Source organism: Panulirus ornatus, chromosome 16, assembly GCF_036320965.1.
Source record: "Panulirus ornatus isolate Po-2019 chromosome 16, ASM3632096v1, whole genome shotgun sequence".
In the NCBI taxonomy this organism is placed as follows: domain Eukaryota; kingdom Metazoa; phylum Arthropoda; class Malacostraca; order Decapoda; family Palinuridae; genus Panulirus; species Panulirus ornatus.
The window spans coordinates 6,489,048-6,508,934 of NC_092239.1; the positions used below are offsets into that span (position 1 = coordinate 6,489,048).

A 19,887-nucleotide genomic window follows, 5' to 3' on the forward strand; every position below is an offset into this window, starting at 1 on the left:
GTGCGTTGGTTTGTACGTGGCACTGGTGACGTCACGCTAATATGTTTTTTTTTTTTTGCACTTGGTCGGTCTCCGTGAGCGAGCGAGGCTCTGGCGTGAGTACCATCCGCGGAAGCTTTAGTAAGTCGTGTGACCGACGGAGGTGTGTGAGAGTGTATGCAGACCTAAGGCCTCAGCCCACCTCCCTCGTACAGCCTCCTGTCGTCAACATCACCGCAACTTGCCCCCACCCCCGGCGGGCAATGCCGACGGTGGAGGTGGCAGAGAGCTCTCATGCTAATATCGTCGTTCCATTTGTCCAGCAGGGAGTGGGAGGGGTTGGTTTTGGTGCATTGGGATGGGAACAACCTCATCCCCTGGCATTCCTCCGCACTGGGATGGCTCCCAGCTCATCCCTAGCACTGAGGGCTTGGGTTCGAACCTGAGGCCTGACGCTACAGATAAGTGTTCCTACGCTTTTTAACCCCTCACAGTCATCGTACATGCTGGGTCATAACAGCAATCGAACAGGCATCTCCGTCGTGAACGATTGCATCGAAAACCATACTGCGAATCGATGATTACATAATGGTTCTGTATATGATTTACAGCCTTGTCTCGAATGGTAATTTCCATACGGTAGACTACAGACGTCAAGCTAAATGTGAGAATGATTTCCGGATGGTGACTTCTTTCTTTTCTTGAATGTCGGTGTTGTGCCTTGGCAAACTACCAGTCCTAAGACCATCCCTGCAAGGAAAAAAACATGCAGGAAAAGGCAGTCAGGGGTTTAGATATATGTTATACCTCTCATTACTATCAAATAAACCTTGTCGGGGCCTGCCGTTTTATTTACTCTCATGCCGTATGATGTTAGTGGGATATCGTAGGCGTTTATGTTGCAGAAAATGCGGTCCTGTTAGCACTCGGGCTATACCTACATTATTTGTGAGATATTAGTGGTGGATATACTTGAAAAGAAAAAATATATATTTTATTGCTCCACCGCATTATGGTAACGGTACTCTGGCCATTCGCTTGTAACTGTACCATGGTTAACGGTACGGTGACCAATTGCTTGTTACTGCGCCATGGTAATGGCACGGTGACCATTTGCTTGTTAATGTACCATGGTAACGGTACGGTGACCAATTGCTTGTTACTGCGCCATGGTAATGGCATGGTGACCATTTGCTTGTTAATGTACCATGGTAACGGTACGGTGACCAGTTGCTTGTTACTGCGCCATGGTAATGGCACGGTGACCATTTGCTTGTTAATGTACCATGGTAACGGTACGGTGACCAATTGCTTGTTACGGCAACGGCACGGTTACCATTTAGCTCTTTCCCGGTACAGCCTTTCAGTGGCTGTTACGCTCACCATGGTAACGGTACGATGGCCTTGCAGGTGTCTTCTCTGCTAGTGACGTCGTACCCACGTAGGAGCCACATACAGTATATACTGGTATCACAGTCTACAGTGTATACTGGTATAAAAGCATCCCATGTGTATGCTGGTATAACGGTCTACATGTAATAACAATGTACATTGTTTCCTGGTATAGCAGTCTGCATCGTATATTGGTACAAGTCTACGGTGTATATATACTGGTATAACAGTCTGCAGTGTATGTAAGAGGTCTTCATAAAGTGATGATGATGTCATCACGAACAAGTCATACGTGTCTGGTGCAGATGGGGCTGGCCCTCTTATCTAGGGGGAGTCCCCCTCCGTTATCTTGCTGGTATGCCATTGATGACATACTTATCTTCCACACACAGCCTGATAAGGCCACTGGGGGGCGGCTGGAGTAGCAGTTAGTCACAGACCTAATTATGCCCTGAACGATTTGCAATGTGTCGAATGCATGTTGCACCTCCCTCAGGACGAGGCCAGGCAGTGTTAGGGCGTGCTGAAGGATGGTGGGTGGTGTGTTGTGAGAGCCTAACTTAAAACATGAGCTTTACGGGTCATGCGCGTCTTGGCGGGATGGCAGTACATGGGCGAAATTTTCAACGCACTGATTGTGTGTGTGTGTGTGTGTGTGCTGTACACGATGATTGGGTGTGGATGTACATAAGGCGTCAGGTGTTCCGTGTGTCAGGTGAAGGCCACACGCTGAGCCAGACACCTGTGCCACCACTGCGGGACCAAAGGGGACTTTGGAGTTTGATTATTCTTGACTGCCATCTCGCATCAGGCGTCCGGCGTCCTAGGCTCCGTTATGTTGGTGGGGTTACAATGTCATACTAGTCACCCAGCAGGAAGTTTGGATACTTCTTTTTTTTTTTACCGACACAAGGATAGCGAAGGGTTTGTAATATACACCCAGTACACCTTGGGAGTAATGACTCATATCCCTCACTGTATGCGAGCATCAGCCAGCAGACGACCACTGTGATCCTCGTCTTTAACGGTTACCAAAGGCTGTGGATGAAGCGGGTCTCGTCACTTCCATAACACCTGGTGTATAATAGTAAGATGAGGGTTATGAATGTCTGTTGGGTGGTTATAGGGGTATAGTTCTGACTCGTATATACAAACCGGAGATATACTGTTCTTTGTCGTACCGTTTGGGGGAAAAACGGATTTTTAATTCTTGTTTCCCGACACCGTTGTTGAGGTGGTGCGAGCGCGCGGGATATCGGTGGCGGAATTGAAAAATACATATATCACTTTTTGTCACAACGTGAGCAACAGACAAGCCGATGTTTATGACTAGGTTGGTGCAGAAAGCACTTGGCTCATTACACCCCCGCTATCTGTATTCTTGGCTGCTCCTCTGGAATACTTACGTTCGTTGAATCGGTTTCTTTGTCACGAAGTGCAATCCACGGAGCATGCGCCCACAAGCCCGCAATCTCTTAACCTCCTCAGCTTTTGAGGTACAGTCGATCATGGTAGACAAATAACACAGGGAGGATCCCTCACATGGACCTATGTGGGCTGAAATCCAGTGGCGTAGCGAGTGTTGTATGCACCACAGACCCGGTGCCTTAATTTGCATTTACTTCTCGTTTACATATGTGAATACGGACAACATATTGTTGTGTAATATATATATATATATATATATATATATATATATATATATATATATATATATATATATATATATATATGTGTGTGTGTGTGTGTGTGTGTGTGTAGGGGTGTGTATTGTATGCCTTCGTTTAAATCAAGCGTTAGTTTTTGTTTAGCGAAGACATGGATTACATGGTGATCCTACATACTCTTTGATGAATTTTATGTAAAGTTGAAGCACTAGGGGTAACAATCTTCAGTGTAACTTGCCGAGGTAAAGAGGCAGAAGAAACTGCGGTGGTTGAGTGTAGGGAAATGAAAGTCGTTGATTGCGTCGTTTAACGCGAGCGTTGCCAGATGTTGCCGGCTCATTGTACCGATTGGGTTATGAAAGTTTTCTCTAGCAACAAAAAAAAGAAAAAAGTTATGAATTGCGTCAAAGTTTAGATTAGAAAATGTAAGTGTTGCATGATCCAGTGATGGAGTACGGTTTTTCCCATTGACGAACATAGATTGTCGGGATCAAATCTCCAGTGGTGCTTCGTAGCGGGGGGGAAAAAAACTGACGTGGCGAGAGAGAGTCATCAGAATAGGAACTGACAAGCAGCATTGAGATTTTTTTTTTTTCCTGCTTGATACGGCCTTTGCTCCACTGTGTGTGTGTGTGTGTGAGTCGGCGCGTATGACGTCAGTAAGATATCTAGACGTGGCGGCGTGTCGCGCGAGCGGCCGAGTCCGGTGGGATTGGTCGGTACGGGGGAGGGGGATATGTTCTGGTTGGGCGGTAAGGTAGTGGGGAGGGAGGTGCTTGGTACACGTGGCGTGTGTGGGCCGCTCCACCACCCGGCTCCAGGCCCCGCCACGGTAGTACCTGGAACACTGGAAATGTCATACTTATTTCATTACTTCCAGTCTCATGACTCATGAGGAAGGTATTGATTTTTTTTCCTTTTTTTTTCGGCTTTCTGCGTTTGCCAGTATATCTCAGACCTAGCGAGTTTAGACGCTGGGATCAGAACGTTCACCTCCCGACGTCAAACCGTAGCATATGACGCAACAGTACTACTCGCTGAAGCCTCTAGATGATTGCACGGTACTGTACCGTCTTAACCGCAGAAGAACTCGCCATAGACTCATTGTTCCTCAGGCCCACTTGTCCCAGTGTGTTGGAAGGGTTCGGCCGTTGAGCCCAGCAGAGATCATTCCTCCATTCTTAAATGGTATGGCTCCTGCAGCTTTTTGAGCAACCCTAGCGTCCGTCACAGAATTTCCTTCTCTCGAAAATTGTTACAGCTTCGGAAATCTGGGGTTGGCTCTGACGTGTTGGTGGCGAAACAAGTGAGGTGTGTGTGCGTGTGTTAGCGCAGCGCTCTCTTAATCTGTTCGCGACGGTCCTACCCTTGGGTGTAATGGTGTGACCTCTGACCTGCCCTTTTACGGTCAGGTCACATTCAACGTCATCATACCCAGAGGTTCGGGGTTTTCGTGCTCAGGCCGCTCAAGTATCCTTGGCTTCGTAGACTCACGCGTGTCATGAGAGTAAACAAGGGTAGTATTTGGAAGGCACAAGTGCCTTGTATTGTTCCTGGGTTTGACGATGATGGCCCGTTGGCCTAGCCTCATTTCCATAATCGCCTCATATTAACCGGGACCGGTTCTCTTAAACTGACTACTTCTACTGTCATTCACAGACCGATTGTGTTCCGTGACCGGGACCAGTTTGTGCGAGCGAGTGGTTAGTGGTGACATGCAGCACGGAGGGAAGGTAGCATGGGGTTGGGCGGTGGGTGGCTGGTAGTGCACTGCAACTTTACCTCCCTCAAAGACCGCCACCAGACGTCGTGGGATAACCGGATCGACTTCCGAAGGAGAGGTGGGGCGAGAGGGGGAGGAGGAGGGAGGGAGGGAGGAGGGATATTGCTCTCACTGTACGGCTGTGGCATAGTAAGTGGCGGATGGAGGGGAGGGGGGAGGTGGTTGCTGCTGCTGCTGCTGCTCAGCCCAGAATGTCAATATGACCCCCGCCGCCCTCCCGGTACCTTCCAAACCACCCTTTTTCTCTTACATTCCTCCTCCCACCTGCCCGGGCCCTCAATTTCACTTGAAGGACCCCCGAGGGGAAGAATGTAATTTAGTGGGATTATTGGAGACCCCTTGAGTGAGGGAGGGAGGCAGTGGTGGTGGTGGTCGGGTGCTGGACTTGCCAGACGCTCTCGCCTGACGCTCCAGCGGTCCCGTTTCGTGGTTTTAATGGTCTTGTTGGCACGAGATGTAGTCGTAGTTCAGGGCCTGAGGATTATACCTAAGGGCCTGGTGATGTTTGGAGTTATGTTTCAGGTCGCTTATGCCTGGGTAAGGGGGCTATGGCCGTCCTGTACGGTCGGTTGATAACTAAATACGAGATCGCGTTGTTGGAAGAGGTTGATTGTTATGCATCAGGGAAGGGGGGGTCGTGTTCCTGCCTGAGGGTTGCTAGTTGCTTCACGGGGCTGTTGATACTCTTCCTGGACCTAAGGGGTGTTCCTCAGGGGCTAGAGGGGCTTTTTGTTACTTCATAGGCAATTGGTTGTTCCTTTAGATCAAAGTTAGTGCTATAGAGCTTGTGGTATCATCTAGGTAACTATATTTCGAGGGCCATTTGTTTTTGTTTTTTAGGGCCAGTGGTTAGTCATTATCTAGTCGTATTTCAGGGCTCGCAGCCCTGCACAGGCTTCCTGAACTGACCTTTAGGACGACCCAGATCTCAGACTAGGCATATTATACCCAGGGGTCGCTACCTTCGTGCTCAAGGCTCGTGCCATCCCATCCATGGGATTAAAAGTCAGCGGCCGGGGCTAGAAAGTAACAGTGTTGTTTCAAGAGACCAGGCAGTATCGTGGGTGTTACGAAGGGGGAGGATATGGTAGGTGCAGGGAGGATGGCTTACGCGCCCTGTGTGGTGGTGTGTCGGGGGTGAAGCAGAGCAAGTCAACACAGCTGGCTGGGGGCCCATCTGTGGACGGGTCCAGCTGCCGCACCAGGGAAGTCAGTGAGGGATGTCTTCCTCTTGGAAGGCCACTTGGTCGTGTGGAGTTTCCACGCTCTGTCATGGGTTGCCATGGGGAACTATGGGTAGATGACTCATCGCTAGGGTGCGCGTGTGTGTGATTAATATTTGGATGTTGCGGGGAGAGTTTTACACACACACACACACACACACACACACACACACACACACACACGAGGCTAAGCCAGGTACCCATTGATTGATCAGTGTCGATGGGAGGATGAAAAGCTGGGTATGTCTTTGGACTGACTCCCATGCCTAGGGATCGAACCCACGCCGGCCCTAACCCGGATGGGCTCGTGTTGATCACCGTCAGTTCACATCCTCAGCGCGGAGGAATGATTTGACTACCTGAAACAAACGTAGGCCCAGTTCGGGTGTTGGAGGGCTGTTCCAATAGCTGGTGCTCCTGCCTTGTCTTCAGCTGGTGCAGTCCTTCCCTTCAGCTGGTGCTCTGTCCCTCCCTTCAGCTGGTGCTCTGTCCCTCCCTTCAGCTGGTGCCCTGGCCGTGAAACCGCTAATACCTTTTGTTTATTGGAAATACAGAGTGGAAACTGAACATGCCCGCGTATCACGTGACGTGACGTCATTGTCTGACGTCAGCGTTTGCGTCATTCAAGGTTAGAGTGTAGCGCGATACCACACTTAAATGCAAGTTGCTGAGTGTGCTATTGGCGAGACTTTATTGTCGCTAGAGATGCGACACAGTTCCGTTCGTTTCGTCCAGTTACAGACCTGTTTTAATGACATAGATTGTGTGGGAACAGAGAGGGAGAGAATTCCCTGTTAACTGGTAAATCGGTTGTTGGTAACATCTAATGAGCAGCGTGACGAGGCAGATTGAATATGGACACCCGCGAGAGTCGCGCTCCCTTACCGTTTTCTGTTTCCTTAGGTTTATTAAGCCTAGTACAGTTATTATGATATTGGCAGATTGGTGTCTGGCACTGGGACCTCGTCTGAGGGCGGCCCGTTATCTGTGTGTGAGTGTGTAAGGAGTCGTGCGCTATCAGGGTGCAAGGTCGCATGTTGCTTTATCTGGTGCGCTGAGTGTGTGTGTGTGTAGAGCTGTGTGTGTACAGCGGGGGGGGGGGGGGGGCAGGGGTGAGGCGAGGCGGAGGCAGAGGCTGGTCGTCCCTGCTGGATATAGGGTATGGTGGGCCCGATATATCCTGTGTGTGTGTGTGTATTTCTTTGTATGGTGGGTGGGTACGCGCCTAGTGACTGCTGGCGTCCGAGTGCGTTTACAGAATAGTAATGCTGATGAGGGATGGATCGCTGACTTAAATGCGACCAAGGACTAGGCGTATACGTATGATATACAGAAATACATAGGGGGGTAGAGGGGGCTGAAAAAAGAGAGCGGGGCTGTTAAACAGTGAACAGAGGCAGGAAGAAGAGATGGTGGTTAACAGACAGTTAACTTGATTCGAGGTGATTTGGATGTGGCTGTCTCTATACCGGTCTGTAAGGGGTCGGTTGGGCTCGTTGTGGTGTCGAACTGCGGCTTTAGGAAGAGGGTTCTCGGGTGGCAGCAGGAGGTATCGGTGGCGGGAGTGGTGCAGAAGTAGTAGCAGCAGCAGCAGCCTCTTCCCGAACTTGTCGGATCAGGGTCCAGGTGGTGGTGGTCGGAGGCAGTCGGGAGGGACTGGTGTGTTTGGACATCTCTTGAGAAGATGGTGTAAGAGGACCATCTTGCACACCATTCTCAACGCCTTTCTCCGTCGATAAGCAGGATAGGAAGACCAATCGGGGGGAGTCACAGACGAGTTTAGTATGTATGAAAATTGCGTAGAGATTCTCGAGTCCATTTGCAGCGCGTATCAATGCCTTAGAGTCTATGAATGATGTAGAGACGATAGCCGGTGGGTGATGGTGCCGACGCGTTCCGTCCAGCTGTAGTTCATCTTCTAGAATGACACCCCCAGAAGCTTGGTGGACTGAGCAGCGTGGGAGTGGGCTGGGGGCCAAAGTGGAGACAGTAGGGTGTGGGACAGGGCTGGAGGAAAAGTAGATATGTATGATCACGGTCATAGAGTGGTTGTGTATGCGTGTACGTACCTCCCTGTCTAGACTTAAGGATTCAGTGAGGGGGGCTGGATAAGGGTTGTGTACCGTGTGTGTGTGTGTGTGTGTGTGTTTGATATTGGTGTGTTACGGGGAGAAGAGTTTTACACTAGTGTTGCTCCGTCTCTTAACCTTGTATATAAGTACAGCGTCTCATTGTCATATCCATGGTTATAGAAGCATATATCAGCGTGCACTAATTACCTGTTTATCGACCAAGCCCAAGGGGGAGGAACAGTGATGAACTAGTTTCCCTGTCGGAAACTCACACCAAGGCCCATTAGACAAGTAGGTCATAAAAAGCCTTCTAGTGTATTACGAAGGCTAGTGTGTGTGTGTGTGTGTGTGTGTGTGTGTGTGTGTGTGTGTGTGTGTGTGCGTGTTTATCGATCGTTACAGATTAACATTATGAATCTGTTTATCTTAACCTCATTGCCACCTCCGTGGTACAGATACATACGTAAAGTTACTTAAATCAATCGGGTACATACGTTCACCACCTGAAATCACTCACATCCGGTGCACTCACCTAGGCCCAGTGTGTTAAGTGGTCAAACGTTCATATCTTTAGGTATCCCGGCTGGACTAGCAAGGTAACTGGCAAGACTGGAGTGGTCTTGCACTTACCGTGTGTTTGTGTGTGTGTAACTAGGTGAGCACAGGTGTTGCGCTCAGGTGTTGGCACACTCGGCATGATGGACCCGCACCACCTTGCATTATTATACAGCAAGGCTGGTTGATGATGCCAGGGTCGTAATGGCACGGGTCTGGGACTCACGCTCCCGGCGTCTATACCCTCCTTAGACAGTATATATAGGTGTGGTCATCACCGTCACTTTGTCCCTTATCTCCAGACTCAAAAACATATATATATATATATATATATATATATATATATATATATATATATATATATATATATATAACAGTCAGTTGATATGCAACGAAGAGACGTAGCTAGGACGCCATTTGGTAAACAAGTTTCTTTCTTGTATCTCCCCTGATGATGTGAGTATTACACGAAAGTGCACCTGGAAACTTGTCGTGTTTCATTTTCCCATTGGACTCATAGGTGTTAACCTCGAGTAGGTGGAGTACGGTGACACCAGCGTATGAAATTATATATATATATATATATATATATATATATATATATATATATATATATATATATATATATATATATATATATACACACGTGTGTATGTGTGTATGTTTAATGAAATATTGATATCACTATATCGTGACAGAACTGGTATGTATGCATGCCAGTTGTGAATAGAACATGTCTTGCATCCCGACTAGGCTATAGTTCTCACTAGGTTAACTGGTTTATCGTATGCCAATGTAGTACCCTCTCATTCCTCGGATATTTACAGCCCCTGCCAAGCATCCAGCTGGGTCCGCCGTGTCCAGTGTGTTGGGATAACCCCAGGAGCAGGTTGTGCTCCCGTCTGTGTGAGGAGCGTTGTCCGTCCACCTCTCCGGTCATATCATTCTCATTATCCATTCAGCTTCCGTTTTCTTTCTAAGTAGAACGCGATTAATTGTTTCTCTTTTTCGTCTTCTTGCGCATCCCGGTGGTTTGTTATTGAATTGTAAGGCAGGGCGCCATCTTATTCATTTAAGTGAGCTAGTCTGTAATTAGGGTTATGGCGACGCTTCAAGGAGGTACAGGTCGTGGGATGTGTTTATTTGGTCGGACCTTCGTGCGCACAGGGTCGGTATTGTCGTGGTCGGGAGTTACACTGGCGTGCTCCAGGGTCGTACCTTCCTGCTTAGGAACGTACCGTCGTCTTGCAGGATCGTACCGTCTTGGTCGTCATGGGTCGCACCGTTCTAGTCAAGTGGTGAATGGCGTATGCAAAGGAACAGCACTGTAAATGTAAGTGGAAACGAGTGCCCGTTGTGGACGTAGAGGGAGGGAGGGAGTGCTGGGAGAGCCACAGGAAGCGGGAGGGTGGCACATTGTCAGGTTATCGGCGGGTATCTGGCGTGCATCCTTGCTGACGCCCTCTACTGCCATAACCTTTGGTCTATCACGCACCTGGTGAGCGTTATAGTGTCTTGTTTTTTCTTTTTTGCTGCACTTGCTGGCATACTGACAGAGCGTGTTTTACGATATATATATAAAAAAAACAAATCAGTTTATACCCCATACTCGAGCAGGGCTGAGATTAAACACTATTTTTTCTTGTGAGGAAGAAATTGGTGCCTGGGTTCGTTTTTTTTTTTTTTTTTCTTTCTTGGTTCCTCGGACGAATTTGGATATATTGATTCTTAGACACCTAAAGGGTTAGGGAAAGATGAGCCAGCAGATGTTAGATTTCATAGGAAATAAACGTGATTGTGGCTTATTCATCCAAAGTTTTAAACGACTATAGAAATAACGACGAGTTCGCACCCCGAACAGTTCTGTTGTACAGTGTTCAGTCAGGGCAGTTATTGCTTGCACCAGAGCCAATAGTGGTGGAGTGGTGGCTACTGAGTGTTTGACTAACGCGAGGCCGTGTGTGTGTGTGTGTGTGTGTGTGTGTGTGTGTGTGCACGCCACCACATATACAACCTCACCCTCCCATTCTCGTAGAAAATGAGAAACTCTTACTTTTTCTTCGGGGATACTATTGGAATTTAATTAGGCGTCTTCATCACTCTCGTAATTGTCTTGTGTTTTTTTTCTTTGTCTTTCCTCAGCGGCTCAGAACGTGCTGTTGTCTTTATGGTAGTTAAAGGCCCGAGATATCAACAAGTAGTTTTATACACTGACCGTGTTAGTATGGTGCTGCATGCAGCATCGGGGGGTAGGGGAGGGGATGAATTTATATGCAGTGATCGAGTGTATACCAGATGGTACAGTAAGATGATGCTGGAGTGTTATGTCCATAGCTTGGGGAAGGATTGATCCGTGGCATGGAAGAGACTAAAGCTGATATTGTCACTCACACACACTCACACTCCTACCCTCACGCGAACAAAGAACACATGCGGTTATTAATAATCCAAAAGTTGTTGTTCGTCGAAGTTGTTGCCACATCTGTGAAGGACAGATGTAGTTCGTTTGTGTGGATTCCAGCGGTCAGGAGGGTGCGTGTCGTGTGGACATTTGAACCTCTGGCTGGTAAACCGTGGAAGGTGTTTACAGAGGACTTATGGGCCGTATTAAATGTTAGGGGTGGAGGCTGCTGGAGGCGGGAAGGATCAACAGGTTGTTCGGTGTAGGTCAACGGTGGGAGACCGGGTGTTGAATGGCCGCCGACGATGTTTGATATAGATTTTTTTTTCTTTCGTATCGAAAGCAAGAGGTGCGTTCGTCACCTCCCGCGCTGCGCTTCCGTCGTTATGAGGACGGTGGTCTTGCCCCTAAGAGACCTGGATGCAGATTCTCAAGGCGCGCCACCTACTGCCCTAGTACCGACGAAGCTCTCACGATACGGTTGAAACGTCCTTCCGTGGCACGGTGGCCAACCCGGTATACTGTACGCCTCAGGTCCCGACTGATGCCACAAATCTCAAGTCTATCGTGTGACCCGGTTATGAGGAGGAAGTGTATCCTGGTGATGGTATAGGCAGCTGCCTCTCTCCAATAGACCATTCCCTTCTAGACATCCTCCCCTCCCCACTCGTAATCACTCTCTCTCTCTCTCTCTCTCTCTCTCTCTCTCTCTCTCTCTCTCTCTCTCTCTCTCTCTCTCTCCGGTTTGTATCCAGCTGGTAGATTCTTCTTTGGGTTATGAGGAACCATTAGTATAATTCTCGTCCTCCAGCCCCGTCCTTGCACAACTTGCCCCGCGCCAGCCAGCCAGCCCCTCCCTACCTCCAGGAAGTAGGCACCACCAGCAGGTGATGGGGGGGAGGGGGGAAAGTCTGCTTCATTGGAACGTCACGTCACCTTCCCCGACCCTCCTAGCTCGCCTCCTGTCACGAAGTTTCACTTTGACCGACCAAGGTCCCGCCTCGCTCATGTCTGCCCCCTCCTGGGCTCCCTTCCGCGTCCGACGTGTGTTAAAGTAACCTACGGAGGCGGGAAAATGCACACTCCAGGCGATTTCCAGTGGATGCTTCACTTTCGTCTGTTTCCAAAGAGGGGAGGATTTACTGATTGTGAGCACTGAGGTCTGTGCTCCTCCAGGCTTGAGGGTGGATGATGAATATCATAACTGGTACGTTGCTTTAAGGGTGGAGACAGTGAAGTGGTAGATTACAGTGGAGAGCTAAATAATTCGCGACGGGGGGAGGGGGTAACGAAGATAAACTCTTGAGCACAGAGGTACAGTCCTGGAGTTCTACGGTAGGTACGACCGTTGAACACGACGGTACGGCTCTGCTTTGTACTCGAGGAGTTAGTATATAGTGAATTTACCAAAGGCATGTATATATATATATATATATATATATATATATATATATATATATATATATATATATATATATATATATATATATATTCTGTGTGTGTAGTTTTATAAGACGGTCACATATTTTTCTACTCATGGCTAACCTGGCTTTGTCCCTGATCATCCACCAGGTCCTGGCTTGCTTTGAGGAGGGTGAGGAGACCGTCACCGCCTTCGTGGAGCCCTTCGTCATCTTGCTCATCCTGATCGCCAACGCCATCGTCGGTGTGTGGCAGGTAGGTTCTCTTGCCATGTAAAGTCTTCTTGTTTCCCCCTCACATTTAACCTGTTTAATGTTGATTATCGACCCGCGTCCTCCGTCGTTGGAGGACGCACTGCTACAGGCAGTGGACACAGTAGTGACTCTTCAGGAGTTACGACAGATGGTATACCTGGTGTAGACAAGGCTTGGAGACAGGAGACGTGCACAGTCGCCCGGTGCGGGTGTTGTTTGGAGAGGTGGGTAGGTGGGTTGATCGTCTGTCTTCTGGTGTAGTGGCAGCACACCTGGTGTAGTGGCAGCACACCTGGTGTAGTGCCAGCACACCTGGTGCAGTAGCAGCACACCTAGTGTAGTGGTACCACACCTTCCCTCCCCCTCTTGTGACTCGTCACAACATCTGACTTAACAGCCTTTTGCCACAGTACCTCCTCACCTGACCGACCACCTCCCCTCCCGCAGCTCTACCGCAGTACTTTCTCCCTCACCGTCGTCATCAAAAAACTGTACCTCACCAACTTGGAACATCGACATACACAACCACCACTAGAAATTTCCAGGTCGAATATTATTATTGCCTGGAAATGACAGTTAGACAAATAGTCTAACGATATTGATTATCAGGACATAATCGTGTTCCAAGAAGGGATGAATCATTTTTACTCATAATTTGACTATGAAACACATGTACGCTTCCTCGGTCACATTTACTATTACTGCTCAGCGCTGCCTTGTTCCCCAGAGATATCCCCACCAGCAATCCCTCCCTCCCTCCCTCTCACCACCACTGCTCCACCTCTCCCTCATTACTCTCCCCTCACGGCCTCCTCCGTACAGCTGTGTTCCCCCACCTTCCCACAGCTTTATCCACCACTTCCCCACCAACATCTGTTCTCCATCATGTGCCCCCCTTCCCCCAGAGCTGGACGCCTCCATTCCACCCACAGCTATGCCTGCTCCCCACACCATACACCACACACCGCTCCTGCCTCGCATCTTCACCTGGCTTTCGTAAGCTGCCGTTGCTCCATGGGGAACACAGCTTTCCACCTCCATTAATGCATCGTGATGTTAATCAGTCTCTCTGTAGGTCTTTCGAGACTAGCCGATGACGTGAATGTGTGTGTGTGGGTGTGGGTGTGTGTGTGTGAGGAGGGGTGGGTGCTGGAGAGCTCTTACGACGTAGGTCAGAGCGGTAGGCAATGGGAGCTCACAGAGTAGCGGGAGAACATGAGAATTGAATTATGAAACAGCGTCGTGAGAAGCCTTATGTATACCTCAGAATGTTGGGAAATGAGAGACGAAGGCCCCCCTCCATAAATGAAGAGGATGTGGTCCAAATTCATAACGTGACTCAAGATATATTTGTTATAGACTAATAGGCACCTCACCGTTCTGTGGTTGGGTCCATCACGTCTTTTCTCCTGTGAATAAACTTTTGGAATCTGAAATTGTAATAGGCCGGTGTACCGGACCAGCTGGTTTCACACAAGACACTGAAGTTTGTTAACTTTGATGGCAATAATGTTACACTGTGAAGGGAGTGATGAGGTTGTACCATGTTAAGGTAATGAGGTGACACCGTGATGGGGTGATATTGCACACTGTGAGGATGTAATGAGGTTCGGATTTTCAGGAGTTAATGAGGTTACACTGTCAGGAAGTGATGAGGTTACGCTGTAAAAAAAAAAAAAAAAGGGCAGAGGACGATTGGAGGTGATGCTCTGAGGAGGTGACATTACACTGTGAGTGGGCAGCGGACGTCGGCTGGTGTCTTGTTGTGTAGCAAGACCTTCCCTCTCACAGCCAGGTACAGGAGATATTGTCAAGGTGGACATATCTCCTTCCACGCAACAGACCTCCAACCATATTAGGTATCAAATGCGACACATGTGTGGCATTTACTCCCCGCGTCACACACACACACACACACACACACACACATCAACACAAAGGCCAGAAACAGACTGAACACCGCGAGAACACAATTGTCGGCACCAGCTTTGGGCACGTAAGAAAAGGTCCCTGAGCACCCTCCACAAATAGATCATCCACTCCACCCTAAACTACGCTGTAGCTGCCTGGTCATCCACCTAGTCGAAAGGAGAGACGGAACAGAACTGAAAAACCACAAAAAAAAAAAATATGACCATGGGAACAGTCGCTGGCTACCAAGCGACCACAGACTTTCAACACATGCTAACTGAAACAAAAGTACTTCCAGTACAGTCTCACTTCTATATGCTCGCCAACCAGTTCTCTGCAACTTTCCCTCTCACCCAAGCCACACCGCAACCAACCACCCACCCTCAAGAAGAAACAAAAAGAAGTTTACACCTGCTTCACAATTTAGAAATCTGTACGCACAAATTCCCCTCCCGCTATAAACACGACAGTGACGAAACACACACACACACACACAGGGTAATAACTTGACAGGCATTAAACAACTACCCTACCGACCCAGTCTGAATTCTGCCCCCCCCCACCAGACTTAAGCCTATCTGAAACGAAGTTCCCCAGGGATGTACGAGCGATACTTTCTCTCTTGCATCCTGGATACCATTGATATATACAACATTTGAGACCCCCAAAATCAACTTATAACAGGAGCCATCATGTGTAAGATATGAATTCCATCGTGAAGACACTGAGCATTTACTCCCTGACTTTACTGCGCTCTCCTCACACAGATAAACATACACCATCACCACACTTATTGACCCATCATGATCTCGACCGGCGGACGTAGCCAGCTCTCCATGCGCTGCGGGAGTATCCATAAAAGGGGGTTCCCTGAGGCGGGAAAGTACGTATGCAAGGTATTGTGTAGAGAAGGACCACGTTAGACAATGGACAAGATTGGAAAAGATTGAGGAGGAAAGCAATAAAGGCATGTTAGACAGGAGACGGATGAGGGAGCTTGAAGAACCTGGAGCAGCGAGGGCAGTGGGGTCACGCATGATGAGGGGCGTAGGGATGCAGTGAGCTGGCAGGTGAGGGAAGGAGGCATATGAGACGCGGGTAAAGACAAGGGACAGAGGATAGGCAAATGAATGGAAGGGAGTTCGGAGACGGCAAGAGAGAGGAAGGGAAATGGTAAAGGCTTAGACATGGGGAAAGCAGATGACGGGAATGTGCACGGTAGGGAAGGAGTCATTTGAAAAGCAGGTGAAGGGAGGAGGTAGAGAGTAGACGAGTGTGGGAGGAAAGGGGGGCATTGGGAAAGCAGGTGAGGAGATGAGGCGGGGAGGTTAAGGGAGGGGATGGGGGGTATTGGGCAGGTAGTTGAGGCGAGGGAGGGGAGGATGTTTGGAGTGGGTGGTGAGGTATGGTGTCAAGTGTGGCGGTGATGGAGAGACTCAAGGAGCTGTTCGCTCCAGTAGGGGCCCGCCATTTAACCTTCGATTTTATTTTGTAGAGGGTTTTGTCTTGTTACCCACGCCTGCTGCCGGAAGGATGCGATGCCCCGTGCACTTCCCCTGGCCGCACGGAGACGAATTTTATGCGATCATAAGTTTACGCATTTGAATCAGAATTAGCTCAGGCGGATTCCCAACGCGACTCATGATAAATACGCAAATGCGTCATAAAACATGACCATAATACGCTACTGTATTTGAAATACTCTCATGTATTACGGTGTACCTACACTGTCACTGATTTTAAAGTCTGTTTCTGCTTGACATGGTGATCAGGGGTTATTAGTTGTGACAGTAACGTGTTGTGAGGACGGAGGCTCCTCTCTTGCCTCCTAGGTAGCAGTGAGACTCGAAAGGGTTCGACCGAATCATAAAACCGAACCGGACGGGGGAGGTGTTGGGCCGTAGGCAGCGTGAGGGGGGTGTCATTCCTCTCTCGAGCGGCCCTTCACGAGATGTGTTTAGATTAGCCGCCTCGGAGGATGCGTTAGGGCAGCCGCTCTGCTGTAAAGGTAAAGGGGCAAATGGCCTCCTGAACCTGTGGTACAAGAGGTGCTCTCCTGAACCACTGGGGCAGGGGAGGGTATTCTCCTGAACCCGTAAGGCAATGGATTGCTCTTCTAAAACCACTGCAAGAAGAATGTTGTCCGTACCCCTTTTGTAGTGGACGTTTTCAAGGTCCTGGAACGTACTCTGGACTTCTGTCATGTTCGGTATGAAGCGAGGCTTCCATAACGCCAGAAATGCGACCCAGAAGACTGTAGGGCAGTCAGCACACAGCCCAGACGGGGGGATCTTGCACCCTAGAGGGATGAAACCCTATTATGAGCAGCTAACTTGGCGTTTGAGGGAAGTTGAGATATGATTGGAGGAGTAATTTGTTAGATAGGTTTTTGGAGGATCAAAGACGATAGTTGTAGTGAAGTCCAGTTCATTCCTGATATATATATATATATATATATATATATATATATATATATATATATATATATATATATATATCGGTGTTAATAGATGGCTTGGTGATGGTAGTAGTGGCGATAACGTGTGAGGAGGTTGATGATAGATGTGAGGATGGTGACTGCGGTGATGGAAGCAAATGAGATGCAGTGATGGGAATGGTAGCAGCAGCAGCAGCAGCGTAGGTGGTGGTGGAGTGGAGTGTGGTGTAAGGGGAGCCCCTCCGGGCTATTTCTAACCCATCCACCACACCAGCAACAAAAGCAACAAGAACAGTGCAATACTCCGGTGCCAGACTCCCACTCTAACCCACCACCACTCCGCCACCACCACCATCATATGTGGCACGACCTTTTGTCATGGGGGGGGCCTTGTTGGGGGTGGCACGACTTGGGGTGGTGAGCCCTTGCTGAGGTGGCACGACTTGTGGTGGTGAGCCCTTGCTGAGGTGGCACTATCTGTTGTGATGGGGGGGCCTTGCTGGGGGTAGCATCATTACCTGTTGTGGTGGGGGCCTTGTTAGTGTGGCACTACCTGTTGTGATGCGATGTTTCGGGTGGGGGAGGATGGGTGTGCCACACCCCAAACCCATTCACTCCTCCTCCTCCTCCTCCTCCTCCTCCTCCTCCTCCTCCTCAAGGAAGATATGAACGATCAATGATCCATACAGCATAGCAGAATATGACGTAGATATTCCCCCCTAAAACCAAAGTACAGACAAAACACCCTTAAATAGCGAACATAAAATGTGTACATCAGGCACAAAGAGTGAATCGGTATATGACTTCACAATATTTTTTTTCCTTTTTCTTTCTTGAAAAAACAAAATAGAGTTATCAACACTCCTGGGTTTCACATATAGTCCCTGGAGGAACAGGAACCCCAACTAGTTTTTATCTCTTGCTTTCGCAAGCACTTCGCCTGGTGCAGGCGATGAACGCCATTGTTACGATATCATTTGCTCGCTATTCCTTGTGTGTGTTGTGTGTGTGTGTGTGTGTGTGTGTGTGTGTGTGTGTGTATGTATGTGTGTGTGTGTGTGTGTGTGTGTGTGTGTGTGTGTGTGTTTTGAGAGTAACATCAACACTAGGCAGCTAACGTTCAGGTACGCAATCCAGCCCAATGTTGGAAATAGATAGAGGGAATAGAGTCGATCGGTTACTTCATCGTTAGTATGACAGTTTACTGATTACTGAGGATATGACAACCCCGCTACAGACATCCACCTTCTGACACTGTCGACCGTAATCGTCCCTTTGTATTGGCTGCGTCTGCCGCTTGTCATCTGGTCTCCTTAATCTGAAGAGAAAAAAAAGTGCACTTCTCTGCATCCTCGACTGGTGCTGTGCCCACCCGATGCGAGCTTGTTTTGACTCTTTCAGTTTCTCCCGTCATCTCTCACTACGTCACCACCAGCCACAGGTACTGGTGATCACGCCGGTGGCGGATGTCTTGATGGGTTGGGGGTTGTGGAGGGGAAGAAGAAGAAGAAGAAGAAGAAGAAGAAGAAGTCACTCGATCATCAGGTTAAGGACCACACACACACACACACACACACACACACACACACACACACACACACACTCGTCTTTAGCTCTCCCTAGGTCCCGCTAACTTGGTTCGGCTGCTTGAACTGTGACACGCACTCTCCATACATCATCATTTCGACTCGTCCGCTCTTTTTTTTTTTTTTTTGTATGTATTTTCAAACTGTTTTGAGAGGGAAATGATTAGGTCTCTTGGTGTTTTGTTTTGTTTTCGTATCATTTCAGTAGGTACTGCTTCGACACGGTACCCAAGAGGGTTGGACCGTTGGTTGACGAAGCCACGGCAAAAGGCAGGCTCGTGGACTTGGATGGATTGGGAGGAGAGGTTTGATGGTAGTGGACAGAACATGAGGAGAGTGAGGATAGCGGGTGGAGGTGGAGGTTGGGGGAGGAGGGATGTTGAGGTGAGGATAGGGAAGGGTAAGACCAGGCTGTGGTTGGTGGCGGGTGCACAGAACATGAGGACAGTGAGGAGGTGGAGGTTGGGGGAGGGATGTTGAGGTGAGGATAGGGAAGGGTAAGGCCAGACTGTGGTTGGTGGCGTGTGCACAGAACATGAGGAGAGTGAGGAGGTGGAGGTTGGGGGAGGGATGTTGAGGTGAGGATAGGGAAGGGTAAGGCCAGACTGTGGTTGGTGGCGGGTGGGTGTCTGGCTGATGTTCAAGAATCTGTTGACGATGGACCGTAGCTGTTCTGAAGCAAGTGTCAGGAATGGTACCACCCACCTTTCCCTCCACCCTCCTCCTCACTCTCCACCTACTCCTCTCTCTTCCCTGAGGAACTTGACAAATTGGTACTCGTGTTATCTGCCTTGTGGGGTGCCAACTATCCCCCAACCCCCCCATCTCACCCTCACGGCTAAACCTTCCACCCCTGGCGTGATGTTGCCTCCCCTGCAGCTCACCTCACTCCTCCTGCTTTACTCGCCTCACCTCACCTCACCTCACCTCGCCTCGCATCGCCTCGCCTCGTCTCCCATACGTGTCTTACCTGTGACTTGTTAAAGGGACAGCCTTGGCAGTTGAGCTGATGGGAATCACTATATCTAAAGAGATGAACGGTTTAATGTAAGGGAAGTGTGTGTGTGTGTGTGTGGTGGGGTTCAGTGTGGAAAGCTGGTGTATGGATGGTGAGTTCGTCGGTCAGAGGCGCTGCTGGTGTGTAGTGGTGGGTTGTGGAAAGACTCTGGGTGGGTGTGGGAAGATTTAGGAAGGAAGGAGATAAT

General features: G+C 49.0%; 1 protein-coding gene across 8 annotated transcripts in view; it reads left to right on the top strand.

The window, feature by feature from the left end:
• Window positions 1-19,887, top strand: part of LOC139754093 (calcium-transporting ATPase sarcoplasmic/endoplasmic reticulum type-like) — an 86,699-nt gene that overhangs the window by 16,352 nt on the left and 50,460 nt on the right. For all 8 annotated transcript variants that reach the window (XM_071671167.1, XM_071671169.1, XM_071671168.1 and 5 more), the window contains exon 4: window positions 12,645-12,749. In XM_071671167.1, the coding sequence (XP_071527268.1) occupies window positions 12,645-12,749 (105 nt within the window). The remainder of the gene's footprint in view (window positions 1-12,644; window positions 12,750-19,887) is intronic.